This window comes from Salarias fasciatus, chromosome 8, assembly GCF_902148845.1.
Source record: "Salarias fasciatus chromosome 8, fSalaFa1.1, whole genome shotgun sequence".
NCBI lineage: Eukaryota > Metazoa > Chordata > Actinopteri > Blenniiformes > Blenniidae > Salarias > Salarias fasciatus.
In genome coordinates, this window is record NC_043752.1 from 9,554,320 (window position 1) to 9,571,743 (window position 17,424).

The 17,424-nt window shown below is 41.0% G+C and overlaps 1 protein-coding gene across 2 annotated transcripts in view; it reads left to right on the forward strand.

Annotated features, from left to right (window-relative positions):
• snx29 (sorting nexin 29) overlaps positions 1–17,424 on the forward strand; it is a 128,964-nt gene that overhangs the window by 87,526 nt on the left and 24,014 nt on the right. For both annotated transcript variants that reach the window (XM_030097389.1, XM_030097388.1), the window contains one exon: positions 16,574–16,714. In XM_030097389.1, coding sequence (XP_029953249.1) covers positions 16,574–16,714 — 141 coding nt within the window. The remainder of the gene's footprint in view (positions 1–16,573; positions 16,715–17,424) is intronic.

Consider the following 17,424-nt stretch of genomic DNA (forward strand, 5'->3'; position numbering starts at 1 on the left):
AACATGAACTCGAATTAAGTTTTATCCTGACAGATTAACAGATCCCAACAAATTAATTTAATCATGGTCGACTTAGTCTAAGAACAGATCCAAACCTCGTCTCAAAGAAAGCCAAACCTAATCTAGAAACAGGTCCATACTTCACGGAGAATTAATTTCAGGACAGTGTGAAGGGCGATAAAGTTTTACTTGTTGCTTTCTGTTTCTTCTTCAAAGTTTCTCATAAATCTGAGCCAACAAACTGTGTTCCTTATCTGAAGTAGATCCTCGTCATCATTCATTTCTCCCCTCTTCTGTTTTACCTTCCTTCGCTTTATCGGGCTCTTGCTTTTTTTTCTTTGTTAGATTTTATCAAACAGCTCTTCTTTCCCGTTCACTCTCTCATTTACTCCCTTGTTTTTATCTCGTCTCCACTCTCGCTGCCAATGTTCCTGATCGTTTTCTCCTCTCACTGAGTCCGAGGGGCAGCTGTTGTTGCCCCCCCCCCCCCCCCCCCCCCCCCCTCGCTGATGAGTTCAGGACAGAAACAAGCGGGACCCCTCCCACCTCCGCGGCAGTTTGACAACACTAATGAATCACAAATTTAACCTTGAATCACTTCCCAGATGCAGCAAAGACAAACAGGGAGAGAACGAGCATTGTGCACTGTATAAAGACACATTTTCACACAGATCTACTCATGAAGTTAATTAGAATAGAATATTTATTTTTTATTTTACATATATAAGAAACTCAAATGATGAATTTCTTTGATAGTCGCAGTACTAAACAGAAAGGACGATGTGTAAAACAAGTTTTTCAGCGTTTTTCTTTATTTCCTCCGTCTGCCCTTCAGTTTATTTCATTTCCATAGAAATGTTTTCAATGTGCTGCAGATACAAAACATGTGCACACGTGTCCACTGCATTTTTCAAAAGAACATTTGTATTTTCCATTCTGTGTATACTTGTCCTCATGCATAGTACATTACCTTTAACCGGAGCTGTTTGTGCTCTGAAACAAAGCGAGTGATAGAGGGTTCCAATTAATAGTAGTTACGTAAACCATCTTTGGCCGTCCCCATGACTCCCAAAGCCTTTAATATGCACCATATGAAACCACATAAATCACCCACTCGATAAATAATTGAGGCGTCCTTGTTGACACTCTTTCAGATGTGTGCCCCGCTGCCTGCCACTGGGCTGTCATGCCTCGGAGAAAGGTAACGTGGGAAATATCCGGGCGCCTTTAATTTCTTGTTAGCCGCTCGTGCAGCTAGGTTAACTTAGGAGACTTGCGACTGCCGAGGCGGGAAGCTCTCCGTCCAGACAGGCTCAGTGTGAGACGCTTCGACTAACCTGAGGCTGGAGCTGTGTGGCGCTGCTCTGCCTCCACTATGCAGATGAGATCATGCATCCATATGTATTAACGGCGCATATAAAGACGGATGGATGCTCTGTTTTTAAATGTGGGTAATGTTGATGGTGATGCCGGCGTACGTGGACGCACACACAAGCGATTATTGCAGCGATAATGGCTGGTTGGCGATGGAGAAGATAACTATTATGTTGACGATGGTAATGATGAATGTTTTACAAAGGCGATGATGATAATTGCAATCGTTGTCTTGGTCTTACATCCATCAGTCATAGATTAAACACCCTCGGGAAAGCACGGAGGCTGCGTTCGTTGCCGCACTCCACCGCCTCGGAACCTCATCAGCTTTCAACATAAGCGAAATTTACATTACATTTCCATTTCAGGCTGCTCAGTCAGTGCTCTTATCCAGAACGAACCACAGCGGGGAGGGTGAGGTTCACCGTCTCCTGACATGACACTTCAACAGGATGTGATGTGGTTTGTTGTGTGACACCCACATGGAGAAAACACAGCCATGGCATTTTGGTTTGAGGGGGGTTAAACTCAAATTTACACTGCAAAACAACCAAATTGAATTCTTAATCAATAATAACATGTTTATATGGAAAATGTTCACGATATTTTATACCAGCAGAGCATTTCCCTTTGATTATCCAACACATTTTATTTCTTTTCCTGGCGGTGCATTTTTAACCCTTTTCCACAAGTTGAAGCAGCTGAAGTTGAAGTCGTGCTGTGGCACCTCGCCAGTGAGAACACCCCCCCCCCCCAAGTTAAACTTCAAAGGTTTGTCTTGAGCAGGTACAAATGGGAAGTGAGAGGAGATTGGAGGTGGAATGGGAACTAGTCTGCGCTCTGGCTCCCTGCGGGGAATGAGAATGTGGGAATGGTTCGAACCAGGATTTGGATGGTGACGTTGTTGTGCCTTGAAGTGTGTCAGGAGGGAGCGCGACGATCTCCGCTTAAGCCTCCAGACATGTGGTTGCATCCTGGGGCTGGAATACAATTTGCCAGTCTGCCTCACCTCCCTTTTAACTGCCACGATACTCTCAGTTCATATTTGCATCTTTTGTTTTGTCTGAGGAATTGTCTGCCTCTCCCTTTCAGTCTTCATTTCCATCACAGCTCCACTTCACTCTCCCTCCTTCCTTTCTCTCCCATTCAACATCCTCCACCTCCCACCCTTGCCCTTCATCATTTCCTCACTTCCGTGCGACGCTCCAAGCCACCTCTCAGGACACTGCCAATGACTCGCTCGCTCATTCAGACGCACGAGGGGAGACGGAAAGAGTCTCCCACTGCGGCCGAGTCCTCAGTCAAGTGTTTGAGAATGGGCGAAAAAGGAAGGAGTCGGAGCTGTCAGGAGATGAAGAGAGCAGAGTAAGGCAGGAAGTTGTGATAAAAGATGCAGATAAGAGCTGCGACTTGTCCTGTTTTTCCTCCTGCTGAGGCATCGCACGGTTTTTCCATGGTTGCCTCCAAAGAAGGCGTGGAGCGCTCGTATCTGGTTACCTCCCGCCGCTCTTAAGCAACTTGTGCTGAGTCCTCAAGTCATTAAAGGCTCACCGCGACTGGCGTATTGATGGCTCTTCTGGAAGAGGAAGAAAGCAACTGGCACTAGAAACTAAAAATAAAAAAGGTTTTTTTTTTTTTTTATCCTGTTGGCCATCAAAGCTTTATTTCAGTTTGGGGCTAAAAGGGAGGGATTCAATATTTTCCCAGCATGCTCAACCAGCAGTTAACCCCCTGATGTTTTGTGGCTGAGTGTTTCAAACCCTTTTTTTCAGTCCGTGCTGTGTGTGTGTGTGTGTGTGTGTGTGTGTGTGTGTGTGTGTCTCCTTTTTCTGTGGTTACATCTCGAAAAGCTGAATTTTGTTGTATTTACCACCTCCCAAAAAAGGTTTGGCTTTTTTAAGAGCATTTTTCAGTAAGTGCTGAATTATTCAACCATTTGGGAAAGGTCCAACAACAATTACTTTTCGGTGACAAATTATTTGACCTTTTTAAATCTTGTTTTGGAGCTTTCATGAACAGAAATTACATGTAGAAAATCTTCAGGCTGGTAGAAGAAAGGAGGAGCTGTTTGGAAAAAGTGGAATGTATCATCTATAATTTTGTTATTGTTGCATAAGCAAGTGGAATTTATGATTTTTATTTTACTTAATTGTCATTACACCTACACCAGACAACAGCAAACACTCTCAATTTAATAGTCCTACAGGATGCAGTTTTCCTGACTGAGCGGGTCAAAAGTCTGGAGTCTTTGTATCATTTTTGAGTTTCAGTGTAAATAAAAAAGAAGACTGAAGAACACATACCGGTAGAATGTATAGATGTAGAAAAAATTAATGCCAGTTTTTAAAAGAATACCAAATTACATTAAATGCCATTAAGTCTACTTTTATATTCCATATGCAAACTATGCACGAAGGCTTTGCTGTTTAAAAAGTGAGAGAGATGTCGGCTCTCGTCTATCTTTTTAATATTTTGGCAGAACATAATTTACAGACTGCCTTACTTTTGTCACTCTCATTAATATTAAACAGTCTCCAAACCACTGACGTTGCTCGTCCTCTCTTGTGTGTCTCTTGAGATGCTGGGTGGGCTATGTCAGGGAGTGCTCTGCCCTGCACCTCCGCTTCGTATTGGGAAGTTGGAAGCACTTATTTTGCATTTAGGTCACAAAAATTTGTTTTCCATACTCACTCTGATGGTTTGTCGGTCACTGTTTAGTGCATCAAGACCAATACAGCCTTGAAATTCAGCAAATTCTGTGTTCAGTCTGATTTTGCTTGGATTTTTTTTTTCTGCATTTTTCAGACCACACATCAGTATTCTGATGATGGTGCAGATGTTTCTGGCCAGCACTTTTCTATTCAGCACAAGTCAATTCTAACAAAACTCTCGTTTCAAAAGCTTCGGCATTCACTCAGGGATTAGTCGCAGAACGAATGCTGTTTGCTTGTTTGATTCGAAGAGTGATGTGGTTTTTTTCACAATAGTTCAGTGGTAGGTCTCTCTCTCTCTCTCTCTCACAGCGAAGAGGGTATTTCGAAGTGTAGACTTGGTAAAATGTGCAGAAAATGTCTCTCTGCACACTCTATTCGAGCAGCAGTTATAACGTTTTAATGAGAACAAGCCAGCTTGAGGAAACAATTCAGCCTTTTTATCACATTTTGCAGACTATTGCAAGCAACACAAGAGTGAGCATGGATGTAATGCAAATTCACAACTCCAGAAATCTTCTCAAAATATGCAGAAAATGACTTAAATATTGTATCACGTGAATTTGTGTCTGTTAAATCCCGGCCCAGCCAATTTACGCCTCATTCTCCGAGTTACCTGCTCTTAGATCATCTCACCGGAGACAAAGTCAAGGGCGAGGTAATTGGTAGGTTAGATTTGTGAGAAGGCCTTTCTTTTCTTTTCGTCTTTAAGAGCTCACCTCTTCCTCATAAACCTCCACCCACCTCCATCCAGCAGATAGTATAGGACATATAAAGGTTAACGTCTTCTTTTGTCCTCTAAATTATAAATTTCCCGGGTGTGATTTGCTGGTGTGGCCTGGGTAGAATCTGCTCCATGTATCCCCTCTCGTGCTTAATTATTTTTTATGACAGGGGAGTAAAAATGTATTTCTCCTGCATAGTTATTACACTCACTTCGGCATGAAACTCTGCCAAAACACATTAAACATCTTAGGAATTGAATTAAAGCAGCGCTGTCGTCTGTCACGCATTAAGAGGGAGGCTCATGAGACGACACTAACTCAACTGCACCTCGTTCACCTCACGCCAAATGGTAAATTTTGAACAACAGCAGCAGCAGAATTCTAAAATGAACACCTCAGGTGCATTCGAGGGAACAATCAGTCCTTCTCCAGCTCCTGCGTTGTCCCTCTGTGCCAGCTTTTTGTCTCCATCGTCAGTTTTTCTGGACTTTTCAGCCAGTCTGCCTCATTGTGTGATTCCCGTCTTTGTTTGTCGTGATGCTCCCTTTGTGTTTGGAGAGATTTCGGGGAGTCCTCAGCTCTGATTAGCCGCGTTCCCAAATTGAAACTGAATTTTTTTTTTTTTTTCAGAGAATTTGATGAAGCGAAAATGGGACTGAATGCTCGTTTCCATCTGCGACAGTCGATGGCACTTTTCCAGTTGGGTGCCATGTAATCACTGCTGAAGCAGGGATAATAGAATAAATTCAATAAAGTTAATCCTTTGTGAAAAGCAGAATTGAAATCTGGTATTTTGATGGCTTTTATGTATTCATGAAGGAATACCAGACAATTATACATGCTCTAATAATGTCTCAATAAGTGGATAAATTCCTATATATACATTTTTGCTCTGATGGGATCACTTCCAGCACCCTCAAACTCAAAGTTGAATAAATCAAGAAGATTGATGGACAGATGACAAATATGTGTTGCTTAATTCTGTCAAACCCTCTTAATTATTTACAAGTTGAAGAACTAATTTAGATATCGTCTGATGTACATTGTACGTTGTTTGTTTAAGTGATTGTTTTCTATATGAACATATGTATCTGGGCAACTGAACAAATACTTTTGGTAGCTCGATAAATACACTTTGTAAGACTTGCGCTTGCCTGGATGAGAGCGGAAATCTATACCTGGATTCTATTTTCTGCCCAATTGGGTAAATGTTTTGGCCTGCAATGATCTGTGAAGAGGGAGGCGCTGCTTCCTTTGCTTGGTGTCTCGCTCTTTTGTCTCACTCACTTATTCTTTTTCTCTCTAAACATACAGCGGGAACACCCTCCCTTCACGGCAGTCTGGTGCCTTGTTTTCTTCTGTCTGGGCTTTCTAATTTTGCAATTTTTATATCGGTTGAAATCATGGCTTTGGACCACATTTCAACCACATTTTAAAACAAGCAGATCTGATTTGCAGATTTAGTGTGTTTCTGAAATCAGTTTCTGTTGATAATATTTGTTCCACTTGATACAGTAGGTCTGCAAACACTGTGATCAACACGGAGCAGTGAAATTTACAGCCAGATTTACACTACTATAAAAATAATGACAGGATTTAGATGATGCAGAGAAAATCAGATAATTAGAAAAACAGAACAAAAATACTCAAAATTGTACAGTATTTGTGCAAATGATTAAAAAAATCAGGAAAAAGTTAAAGCAGAACTTTGCAACTTTTTTACCTCAATAAATGTGTTTCAGAATCCCTGTGGGGGTAAACAAAGACTTGTCACGGTGATTCGCCTGTCCCTTCACTCCCCCCGGGGTCTGAGTCCTGAAAACAGCGCTTGCAACTTCAGAGGAGCGGACCCGACAACATCTCGCGAGAACAACCCTGCTTTACGGCACTCATACGGGATTACAAGTATAAAAGCTGTTGGAGTGCGATATCTGATGCGGAGGACGTTTACGACAGTGAGCTTTCACAGGAGACCAGTAGGGGGAGCGCTAAAGCAAATCTTGCAAAGTGCTGCTTTAAAATAAAATCGCATTTGTGATAAAAACTAAAGTGGTCGTCGCACTGCTGTGAAAAATATCATGGTAAATGTTTTTCAGTGAAATTAATTGTACTTTACAGAGTTTCCGAAGTTTTTCCCGTAATAAGTGAAGTAAATAAAAAAAAAAACACATAAATGACCTTCTTACTGAGGTGTTTATAATGTAATTTTTGCTTCTTTAAAAAACGAAAGAAGTCAAGGGTCTACTTAATGCTAAAAGAATAAAAATACATTGAAAATTAGTTGAATAAAAGAAATCATGGGAATTCATGGCAATATGTTACAAGTGTAAGTTGTAAAAACGCTGAACCAAAGAATCTTCTTTTTTTATGCAAGTAAATACTGAGGACTGTTCCAATATGTTGTTGTGCCGATTAGATTACAGTAAAAACTTACTTTGACACTTAAGAAATTAATATCTCATCGATGTTTACAAAAAAGAAAAGTCCCAGTACATATTTATTAGGCCACGTTACTTCAGATCACAGCTGTTTATTCTCTCGTCGTATGTTGGCGAATGGATCCACGGGCTGATGTGTACCTGCCGGTTGCAGCTGGGAAGAAAGCGGTGCGCACACACCGCAGTCAGAACTCCTACAGTTCGCCGGCTTGTCAGATCGAGGAACAACAAACCAGAGGTGTACAGAGAGAAAGAGAGAGAGAGATCATTATCATCTGCACTTTCTGCATTTCTCAGCGGTGGCACACTACTACTCCCATTCCTACCCGCTCGCTCCAATACCCTCAGGCTAAAGATCCAGTTAAATGTCAAGCAAAGAAAAAGCTGCAATTATCTGTTCAGACGCTTTCTGTTTCAGATCTTTATTCCTGAAAGTTATTTCAGGGTTTTGCGAGGACTGGCTGCCTGGTGAGCTGCCACGCTGCGTCTGTTGCCTCGGATAAAGCAGCAGAGACGTACGGTGGGGGGGGGGAGGGTCTGCGTTTCTGTTTGTGTGTTCCAGGTACTGAAAAGTCCACGTGCTCACACCGACAATTACAAACAGTGAATCATCCCTTATTGTGAGGGTGTATTTGTGAACTCGGACCATCTCGCAGCCACCGATGTGTCTGCTAATGGGGCTCCGAATGAATAAATGATAGCACCTGCTCACCCTTTAACATCTAACCAGGCTGGGAAACACGCAGAGTACAGTTTTTATTATAGTGTCACTATCAGAGTGGAGTTGATGTCATTTTTATAATTGTCGCCTGACATTCTCTGTAAAATTTTGATGTAAAAGCTGGACTCACAATGCTCTGCGTCCACACTGCGCACGTTTAAAGCTGCTGCTGATCCAGCCTGGCTTACAGACTACAGAAGTGATGGACTGTTTTAATTTAAAAACCAACCCAGAATCAACAGAAGTTTATTTGTACATCTATAGATATTTAGAGGTTTCCACTCATTTTTTGTTTCCTTTCACAGAATTAAATCTCTCTCTTACACTATCATTATAATTACATGCAAGCAATCAACTAGGCAAATTAGATCTTTTACAAACTTTTAGTATCGCTATAATGTAATAATTTTGGCCTTTTTTTGATGTAATATGGCCCACAGTGTAATAACTTTAGTTTTCATCCCAGTGCTGTGTTCCCGTCCTGAACTCTTTGGAAACTCTTCAACCCCCAGTGGACAAATAGAATATATCTTTATTGACCGCTGGAATAGAAATGTGTGAATGGCTAAGTAATTAAAACAGAAATACATTAAAAAAAAAAAACATTATATATTAAGAACAGTTTGTCTCACTGCTGTGGCCCAGACTCCCCTGGTCATAATATTAATAAAACAGGGGGACAAAGGATTTATTTGTCTTTGTTGTCTTAAGGAAAGCAGTTAAAATTCAGGTTAATGTGTCTTTGGGTGATTTTAATATTTGTAAATTCATTTATTGGTGTAGATTGGACCCTGTTGGGTTCCATGTTTGGGCCACAGGCCACATGTTTGACATGTTTAAAAATGGTTGCAGTAGAAAGTCAGAATTATCATTATTGTTATTATTATTATTATTATTATTATTATTATTATTATTATTATTATTATTATTTACGGGTGTTTATGTGGGTTTTTTTTTTTTTTTTAGATTATTTGAGGTTTTTTAGACTGGACATATCCTGCTCCAGCTCAGTGCTAAACAAAATTGAACTGACTTTATGTAGTTCATCAAAATGTGGAAATTATTCTTTTCAAGTTGTTACGCAGTACACACACATTTTCTTGAAAATCATCACACCTGATGGCGTTATAGTTTTCACATCGAAGTCGATTGAGGTCACTGTGGTCCGTGCTTTTTTCCCACCAGATGCAGCACCACGTGTTTGCAGAAGTTTTCCCAGAAGTGGCTCGACACTCTGCTAAAAATACTCATCTAGCCTGTTTTTGACAGATGCTTCATGAGGCTGCACAGAGCGGACCGGTCCAGACAGGAGCCCAGACACAGTAGCAGCACAGATCATCTGACGAACCCTCAAAGTAAATCACTATGGACAGATCTGTGATTTCGAATCAAGGTCAAGAGAAAACAGAAATACACACAATTAGAGCGGCCAGTCAGACGACCGATATGCTCCAGTTCTGAAGTGGTCCGTGTGGAGTTCGGACTGTGAGGGAAGCAGAATATCTTCATAAACTGATGATCTCTAAAATTTAAAGGGGTGTCAACACACTTGTTGCTTCTTACAGCCTCTGTTTTGTTTTTCATCAAATGTTAACGCCATGTGCCTCTTCTAATTCTGAATTTTATTTTCAAACCCATCGATCTCAGGAGTAGACAACCTCGGGCATAGGTGCCACAGATGGCATGCCTGAACGGAAACACTGGCACGCCTCCAAAAGCCAGATCTTACTGTGCTTACTTTTGTTTGACAAGATAATGTAAAACTCCGTGTCAGTAACAGTGTCATCTTTGTTTTGTTGTTCAATTTCAGCTGTCATTCTTTGGTGAAAAACTCGTTTTGGCTCCTGAAGTACCGCCTGCAGGCTAATTTATAGGTGAAAATGATGCAAGAGCTCACTCACCAACAGGTGGTCTTCATCAGAATTCAAAGGAGCAACTTTGATTTGGCATTTCATTCGTGTGTCTTTGATGTCATTTATTAGAGAGGGAGAAGTAATCAGCTGTGCGGGCAGAGAGGGAAACTTTTTGGACCTACATCAAACATCTAAAACACTGTGAAAATGCCCAAGGTTTTTTAATTCAGAGGCGGACAGATTTTTTTTAATTGACCTTTTGCTTCTCAACAATATGGAAAGCAGCTCAGCAAGTGGGGTCACACCTGAGGTAATTGAGTCAGTTTTGTGAGTCGTCAGCCCATAGACTTATTCATTTACTTGTTGACACTTCAGCAGCAAAAAAAAAAAAAAAAAAAGGATTTTCCTTTTAATGTCAAGCCGCTGAGGTCATATTTTCATCAAGCCTGTTATGTTTTCTCAGATGTTTGAGCCATTTAAACAGCGAGAGTAGCTCTGTGTCCATCACACTGCAGCTTTCAACAACAGCCAAAATGCTTCTCCACGAGGTCCCTCTGAAGCACCATGAAGGCCCCGTCCCCGTTTGAAGGTGGTTTTCATTGGACTTATCAAAGCATGCGGCGCTCAAATGTTAGGAATGCGTTTTGCGATGTCGCCAAGATTTTTGTCCGCGATAATGATGGACTATTTGTGATTATAGACGAGGGGAGGGAGCTGATAGCTGTGCGCAGGGGCTAATGTGTTGCCATAAATAAGTATGCCAATGAGACGGTGTAAAGTGGATTAAGCCTGCTGTGGAAATGCCGCTATATGGGAGCAGCCATTTGATAAAAAGTACTCTGGGACTCGTCTAGCATCTTATCTTTGCTTTTGCAGCTCGGATATACAAATCCAATGGACTGAATGTGGCTTCATAACATTTTCTAGACTGAAGTGAATCCACACGGTTGGCTCTCGCACAACAGAATGAATGTCAAGTCTCCTGTTTCAAGTCCGTGAACACCATTAACTCAGATATTTGAAATGACAATGGATTAAGCGCTTCAATCCATCTGTAAAGCCACTACACGAAGGCACTTGTCATGCTTGTCAGTGAGCATGATGAAGAAGGGGCGCTCATGTGCAGACCATATGGAATATTTAAAGGCGGAGACCTTGCTTTTCCCATGTCGAACAATAATATATGGAATACGTTATGAGATGGTGAGCCCTCAAGTTCACACTGGAGTAATTGCTCAGTGTGGCCTTCGCTTTGACTTTGGCATGAGACTTTTTCCAGCGATCAAGCTGGCTTACAGATGTGGACGTGTGGGAGTTCATGCTTCATCAGTCGTCTTACACTGCTTCTGTTGTCAATGGATCTTGCTTTCTTCATAGACATGCCCATGAGTTATTCATGTTACAACTGAGTAGTATCATAGATGCTCCTTTCAGATACTGACATTGATTGATTTTCCCTCTATTTCAATTGTGTGTCAAGAATCCAATGCTAGAACATTGGTTCCCAAGCTGGGTACAGGTGGCACTTCGAGGTCACTAAGAACTGTGTTAAGATTCTCAGAAATAAATTTGCATGTGTCAAGTTAAACTAGCACAATACACTTTATAAAAATCTCCAGCAGACCAAGGAAACACGCTTGTCTGCCAGTGTTTGCCTTCACTGTAATAGTTTTGCTAATTTGATATCAGAGAGGACTTCTGCAGCTGTTTTTAATGGGAATTTGGAAGGCTCTGGGGAAAAAAAGAAGAAAAAAGTGCCTTGTAATTATAATGTAGATTTCAGTGCTCTTTAGATGCTGCAAATTTACAAAAAGCCTGACTCGACTGAGTAGTACACCTGAGCTTTTTAGATACAACTATGTTTAAAATCCTTGTTTACATGAGAACCACATGGTTGAAACAGTACCAGTTTCCTTTAATAAACAGTATACATGCAGAAGTATATTTTCATAATGATGCCCATACAGTCATGAGTCGATTGCAGGACACTTTGAATGGTTTTACTTATGTTGGTATGCCTAGAGATCAATTAGAACTCTTAATGTGACATGGTCTGTGGTTGGACTTGGGAGTCTTGTGGAGATTTCATGTTTTTCCTGTCTGCGGTCAGTTTTCTCTTCTTCTTCCTCACGCACTTCAAAAACATACATTTGAGTTTAGGTCCTGGTCACACAACAGAGTTTAATGTGAAAAATCGTTGATTTTTCAGGAAGGTTGCATGTTAAGAACATACACTCTATTGGAGAAGCGCTGTTAAAGCCAAATTCAAGAATGAAGAGAGCACGCTTCATTCTTTGTCATGAATGGTTTCTTTTTGCAGATGTGCAGAGATATTCACTATGACCACAGCACAGTAACAGCATTTCAGAAAAGTGGTTTCCTCTGTTTACATGGAGTCGCCTTTTCAGTGAGTCGGACCACCTTTGTCGTGTAGACGGTCACACAAACCTTAACTTAATATTTCCATTTTCGCTTGAAAACATCCTGTAAGCAGGACTTTGGTTGGAGTTGGTGGGATTGTCTCTATGTGATGGACTGGTTCGTCGGTGCGCTGTGCCGTCGCTCTGGCTCAACAGGTTTTGGCTCCTGACCTTTGTGACCCAAAGTTGAATAAATCCCTTTCTAAGATGAATGGATGAGTTCAACTCGGCCCACACTATCAACAGAAGCAGAAAGACATGGGAAGCAGCTTTTCATTATACCTATACTTTACATCGGCTGCCTAAAAGAAAAAAAAAAAAAATCCTGTCTGAAGTCAAAGGAGCTTTAATTTGTCTTGTGAGGCAATCATCATGCCCCAGTTTTTTTTTTCTTAACCTGATTCTTCATCCTTCACTTTGATCAACACGCACATTTAACCAGACCATACTGTAACCAGCCAGAGTTTCTCTTAACTTGCAAAAGAGAAATTGATAAAACCTTTGATGTGCTTCTGTAGGTCAGGCTTAAAGTGCTGAGATGACAAGTTTCCACTTCCATTAGTGGCCTTGTCTGCTCCCATCTTGTCAAAAGTGACTGTTATTTACCAGATCTGAGTCTTTCTTTTAGCTAGTTACCAATAAACAGTTATCAACTCACAATTACTGAAGTTTTGGACAGACAGTAATGTTGGATTGTTATTGCAGGTGACTCTCAACTATAAAACTGCACAGTCCAAAGTTCCGCCTTGGAAGTTGTTTTCAAAAAAACACTACATTTTCTGTATTTTAGCTATCTCTTAATAAGAGCTGTTTGAATGTCATTTTTTCTGAATCAATGTTTTGCTGCTCTTCTCACTATTAATTCACAAATCTGTTTTTTTTTCCTCTTAAAGTACAAGCATTCAGAACTCTGTAACCTCAGCAACAAATTAATTGAGTGAACCAGTCGTCAGACACGACACAGCGGTTCAGCTAATGTGTCAAATTAACAAAGTTCAAGGTGACTCCATTTATACCCTGAAGTAGGCTGTTTTTTTTTTTTTTTTTTAAATTGTTGTAGCCTGAGATGACATTGGGATATATGCAGACATTTAAAAAGATAGAAAACATGTAAGTAAAGACACAAATAGCTCCACATAGATCAAGATTTCTCGTCAGCGTGGCAGCTTAAAATCTGACCAAGAAAAGCATAAAAAGTAAGAACGCGCTGAAATAAAACTAAAAAGAGGAAGATGTCAGGTGCTTCAAAGCAAAATAATGATGTGATACAAAAACAATTAAGTCGCCATTACAAAATCTTGAAAACAAAAAAGATGGGATCCCAATAATTTTAAATGAATACACAATAGTCAGATGTCAACAATGGGGAAAAAAAAAAACTGTCTGAAGATGTATCTCAAATGAAACAGCAACAGGAACAAAGCTGTTCTGCAGCACATGGTTCTCACTTCTTGGGACTCTGCTGGACGATGGGAGTCATGACTGCAGATGAAACTGGCTCAGCGCTGGGTTTCTCCAGTGTACAGGGACTCTAAATACAGGCATGACTCCCCAACCAATCCACTCCACCGTTTAATAATCTGGTTGAGTGAGTTCTGTTCTTTAAGAGGCAGCTTCCTAAACCATGCCACAAGAGAAAAAGGGAGCGATGATTTATTAAAGGCATGTTTTAAAAAGTGTCAATAGATTTTTTGTGTGGATATAGAAACTGGACTATTTCCATGGATAAAACAACGTCTGATGCTCTTTTTCCTCATTTGTGTGGAGCAGGGTAACTCACCCAGAGTTATGAGCAGTTTTTAAAAGTGTTCTGATGCAAGGGGACACAGACTCATGTGGAGCCAGTGGGAGAGCCCACCATGCTGGATCAGGTCCGACCCTTCTGAAGTCTAAAATTCAGAGTCAATTAAAATGTCCTACAAACCTCTCAGTTAACACGTGTGGTTGTGTTGTGTAAAAAATTGGGAACTTCAAAAAGCTTCAGTAAGTCTCTTGGAACTAGTGTTCTGGATTAGTCATATCAGTAACTTGTGCATCACGGCTGATTGCAGTTATTATAGTATGTCCTATTTTATGACCATACCTTTGAGGGGAAAAAAAAAGAAAAGTAGACACACTAATGCAGACATGGTGTTCTTTATATTCACGTCCCACACATGCATTAGTAGTCCATTGAAGTAATTGCGCATATCTTTTTATAACATAAACAGGGTCTAGACAGGTCTGTCACTGCCGCTGAGTCATTAGCAGTGAGACATTTGGAGGGTGCTCTCAAAACCTGCTCTTGGTTTCCTCTTAATAGGTGTCCAAAATACCACATCTTAAAAAAAGTTTTCCATGTTGTGTTGGCAGCGCAGTAGCAAGGAGTCTACTAAAGATCACCAACTAAAGCAAATTCAAATAGAAGCAGTCTGTCACCACTTTCTGAACTTTGTGAAGTCTTCTATGAGGTTGACATGAACAGAGTCACAGTACAGTTCTGTAGCGTAGACTTGCTTGTTTTTAGCCTTAGAACAGATATTCTGTCACATTAAAAAAATATTTTTAAGTGTGAATTTTAAACCTTTTTTTTTTTTCAACGAAACTGTAAATGTATTCGATCCATGGGTAAATGTTCTCACCATCCCTCTCCTCTCAGTCCCAGAGTGGATGGGAAGAGAACAACACTGTAGTTCTACCAGTCTATCACAAAACCAACAGACATGTACGAACAATGAGAGATTCATGCAGTTATGTTAGAGCTGTTGGAGAAAGCTGGAACGCCTACTTGTAAGGAAAACAGGAAGCGTATGCAGCTCCACATAAAAAGGCTCTGTTGACAAACAGATTCAAACCAGGGAGGATTTTGCTGTTAGTCAGTTCATTTGCGAGTACTTTCTTCTTTTAGTTTATGTCTGTCTGTGACTTTAGTTCCTCCCTGAAAAGTTGTTGGAAATGTCACCATGGTATTTTCTGGTTCCAGAGGGATGACTTCAGTTTCTGAAGTGATTTCAACTCTTATCTACACCTGCATGTTTTGCAGTGGATGGGGAGGAATGCTCTGCTGGGCAAAGTGTCTGATTAATACACGTTTTCATCAAGTGTTAAAGCCCATTTAGGTATGCTTGAAAAGCTCTGAGTCAACAGTCACCATTTCTATGATCGATCACAATATCAGGACCTCAAATGGGCAGTTTGACAGGGATCTCCTTCTACCAATCTATCCAACCTTCCTCTTGACTGATTTGTCGAAGTTTGGGTTGTAGAGCACTGGAACCAATCCCAGCTGACTATGATCAAAGGCAAGTTCCAGTATGGACAGGACAACCGTTCATTACAGAGCAAACCCAGAGAGACGGACAGTCACACGTGCTTACATTCACATCTACGGCCAATAACCAGAAGAAACCTGCCTCCGCACGGGGAGAAGGTGCAAACAGAAGTCCCCTTTGTGTGTTGAGAGTATTGCTGGTCATTATTACAGCACGGTCTCCACCCTCTTTTCTTTCATTTAATTCATTTTTTTTTTTTTCGCTTTTGCGTAGTAGCTGTGGGACTATGCCAAGATACTTGTGGTTGATTTTCAAATTACTATCCCAATTTATCCATTTAAATCGAGCCTGCATACAGATATATATTTATTTATTATTTCCCTTGGGCATCAAACATGGAATTCTCCAAAGCCTTTCTGCTCGCTCTTTTGTCTCTGTATATTCTGCTTTCTGCAGCGAAAATGGAGCCCATCTCTGCCTCTTTCTCTCCCTCAGCGTCTGTGTAATAGGCTCATCATTCCTCTCTTCCTGCTCCCCCTGTCTTTCACGAGTCTGAATAAAGCGGCTAATGGTGCATGGAAATGGTGGCGGCATAGTCTCGTCTATTGACTCTTTCTATTCCGTGGCACGATGTGTAAGTGAATATACACATTTGCAAGGACGAAGGAAACTCTCTTTCACCCATCTGATTTTTTATTTTTATTTTTTTTGTTCTAAGGCACCGTAAGAGCCAAATGACCAGTATGTGAACTGCAACATGAAGGTTATTGCTCAGCACTGTGTTATTCATGTGTTTCCCATTTGGCCTTCCTGTTCTTAGAAATTGATTTCGAATATATTGAATTTCTAAAGGATAATTATGGCTGTGTTTTTCTTTGGCTTATCTTCTCACGGGGGGGAAATGCCCATATGCTGTTGGCTGGACGCCTCTGCAGGATTGCGTTTAATTACTTTTTTGGTGCCTTGTTAAAATCGGGACACGCTGCTCCTCCTCACGCTGCTGCTGCCGCCGCCGATGACGACGATGATGATGGTGATGATTATAGTGCCAGTGACAGCCACGTGTCTGCCTGTTCTTAGGTGTACATCCGTATCCTGGACAACGAGTGGAACGTGTACCGGCGTTACACCGAGTTCAGGGAGCTGCACAACCACCTGAGAACCCAGTTCCCACAAGTGGACGCCTTTAACTTCCCACCCAAAAAAGCCATAGGGAACAAGGTAAGATCCTGTGAACCTGTGTTTACGACTAAGTCCATTCAGACCAGTGCAGAAAAAACCACGGCTCATGGAGGTGTGGTCCACGATGCTTTGCACACCTCCGATGATATGGACGACACCGTGCACTACATGCGAAAATGTAAAAAGACACATAAACACTGAATGCAAATTGTGACACTTTTTTTTTGGGCACTGCTCTTTCGCACAGCTTATGGAGAGAATTTAGCTGATTTATAGTTGACTTTGTTTTTAAGGATTTGTCTCTGCAGTGGGAAAATGTTTTATGCAGTTTTTCTAGTATTCACAGAAAGGGGTGAAAAATGCTTTTTTGTAACAAACCTCGTTATGTTAGATAAATGTTTCATGCACAGACGTGCATTTTCCAGTGAAATGCCATACTTCCCTTGCTTTGTTAAAGATGTAAAACAATATACAGTCAATATCAGAATCAAGAAACAAAAAGGGATCTTAAAAGCAAATCCAATGATTTTCATGTGGTTTAGCGGCCGATCCGTCTCCACTCCTAGCTTTACGGCTTTATGGCAGTGGGATACTGTGCGACTCATACAACCTTCACGCAGATCTTCCCAGGTTGAAGGGACTGCAGACAGGCTTAAGAGTTTTCTCCGCCCTCACAAGTTTCTCTTTCAACTCTTTCTGATGCTTTCTGTTGGTGTAAGTTTTACTGCGGTTCCTGGGAATACAGTGAC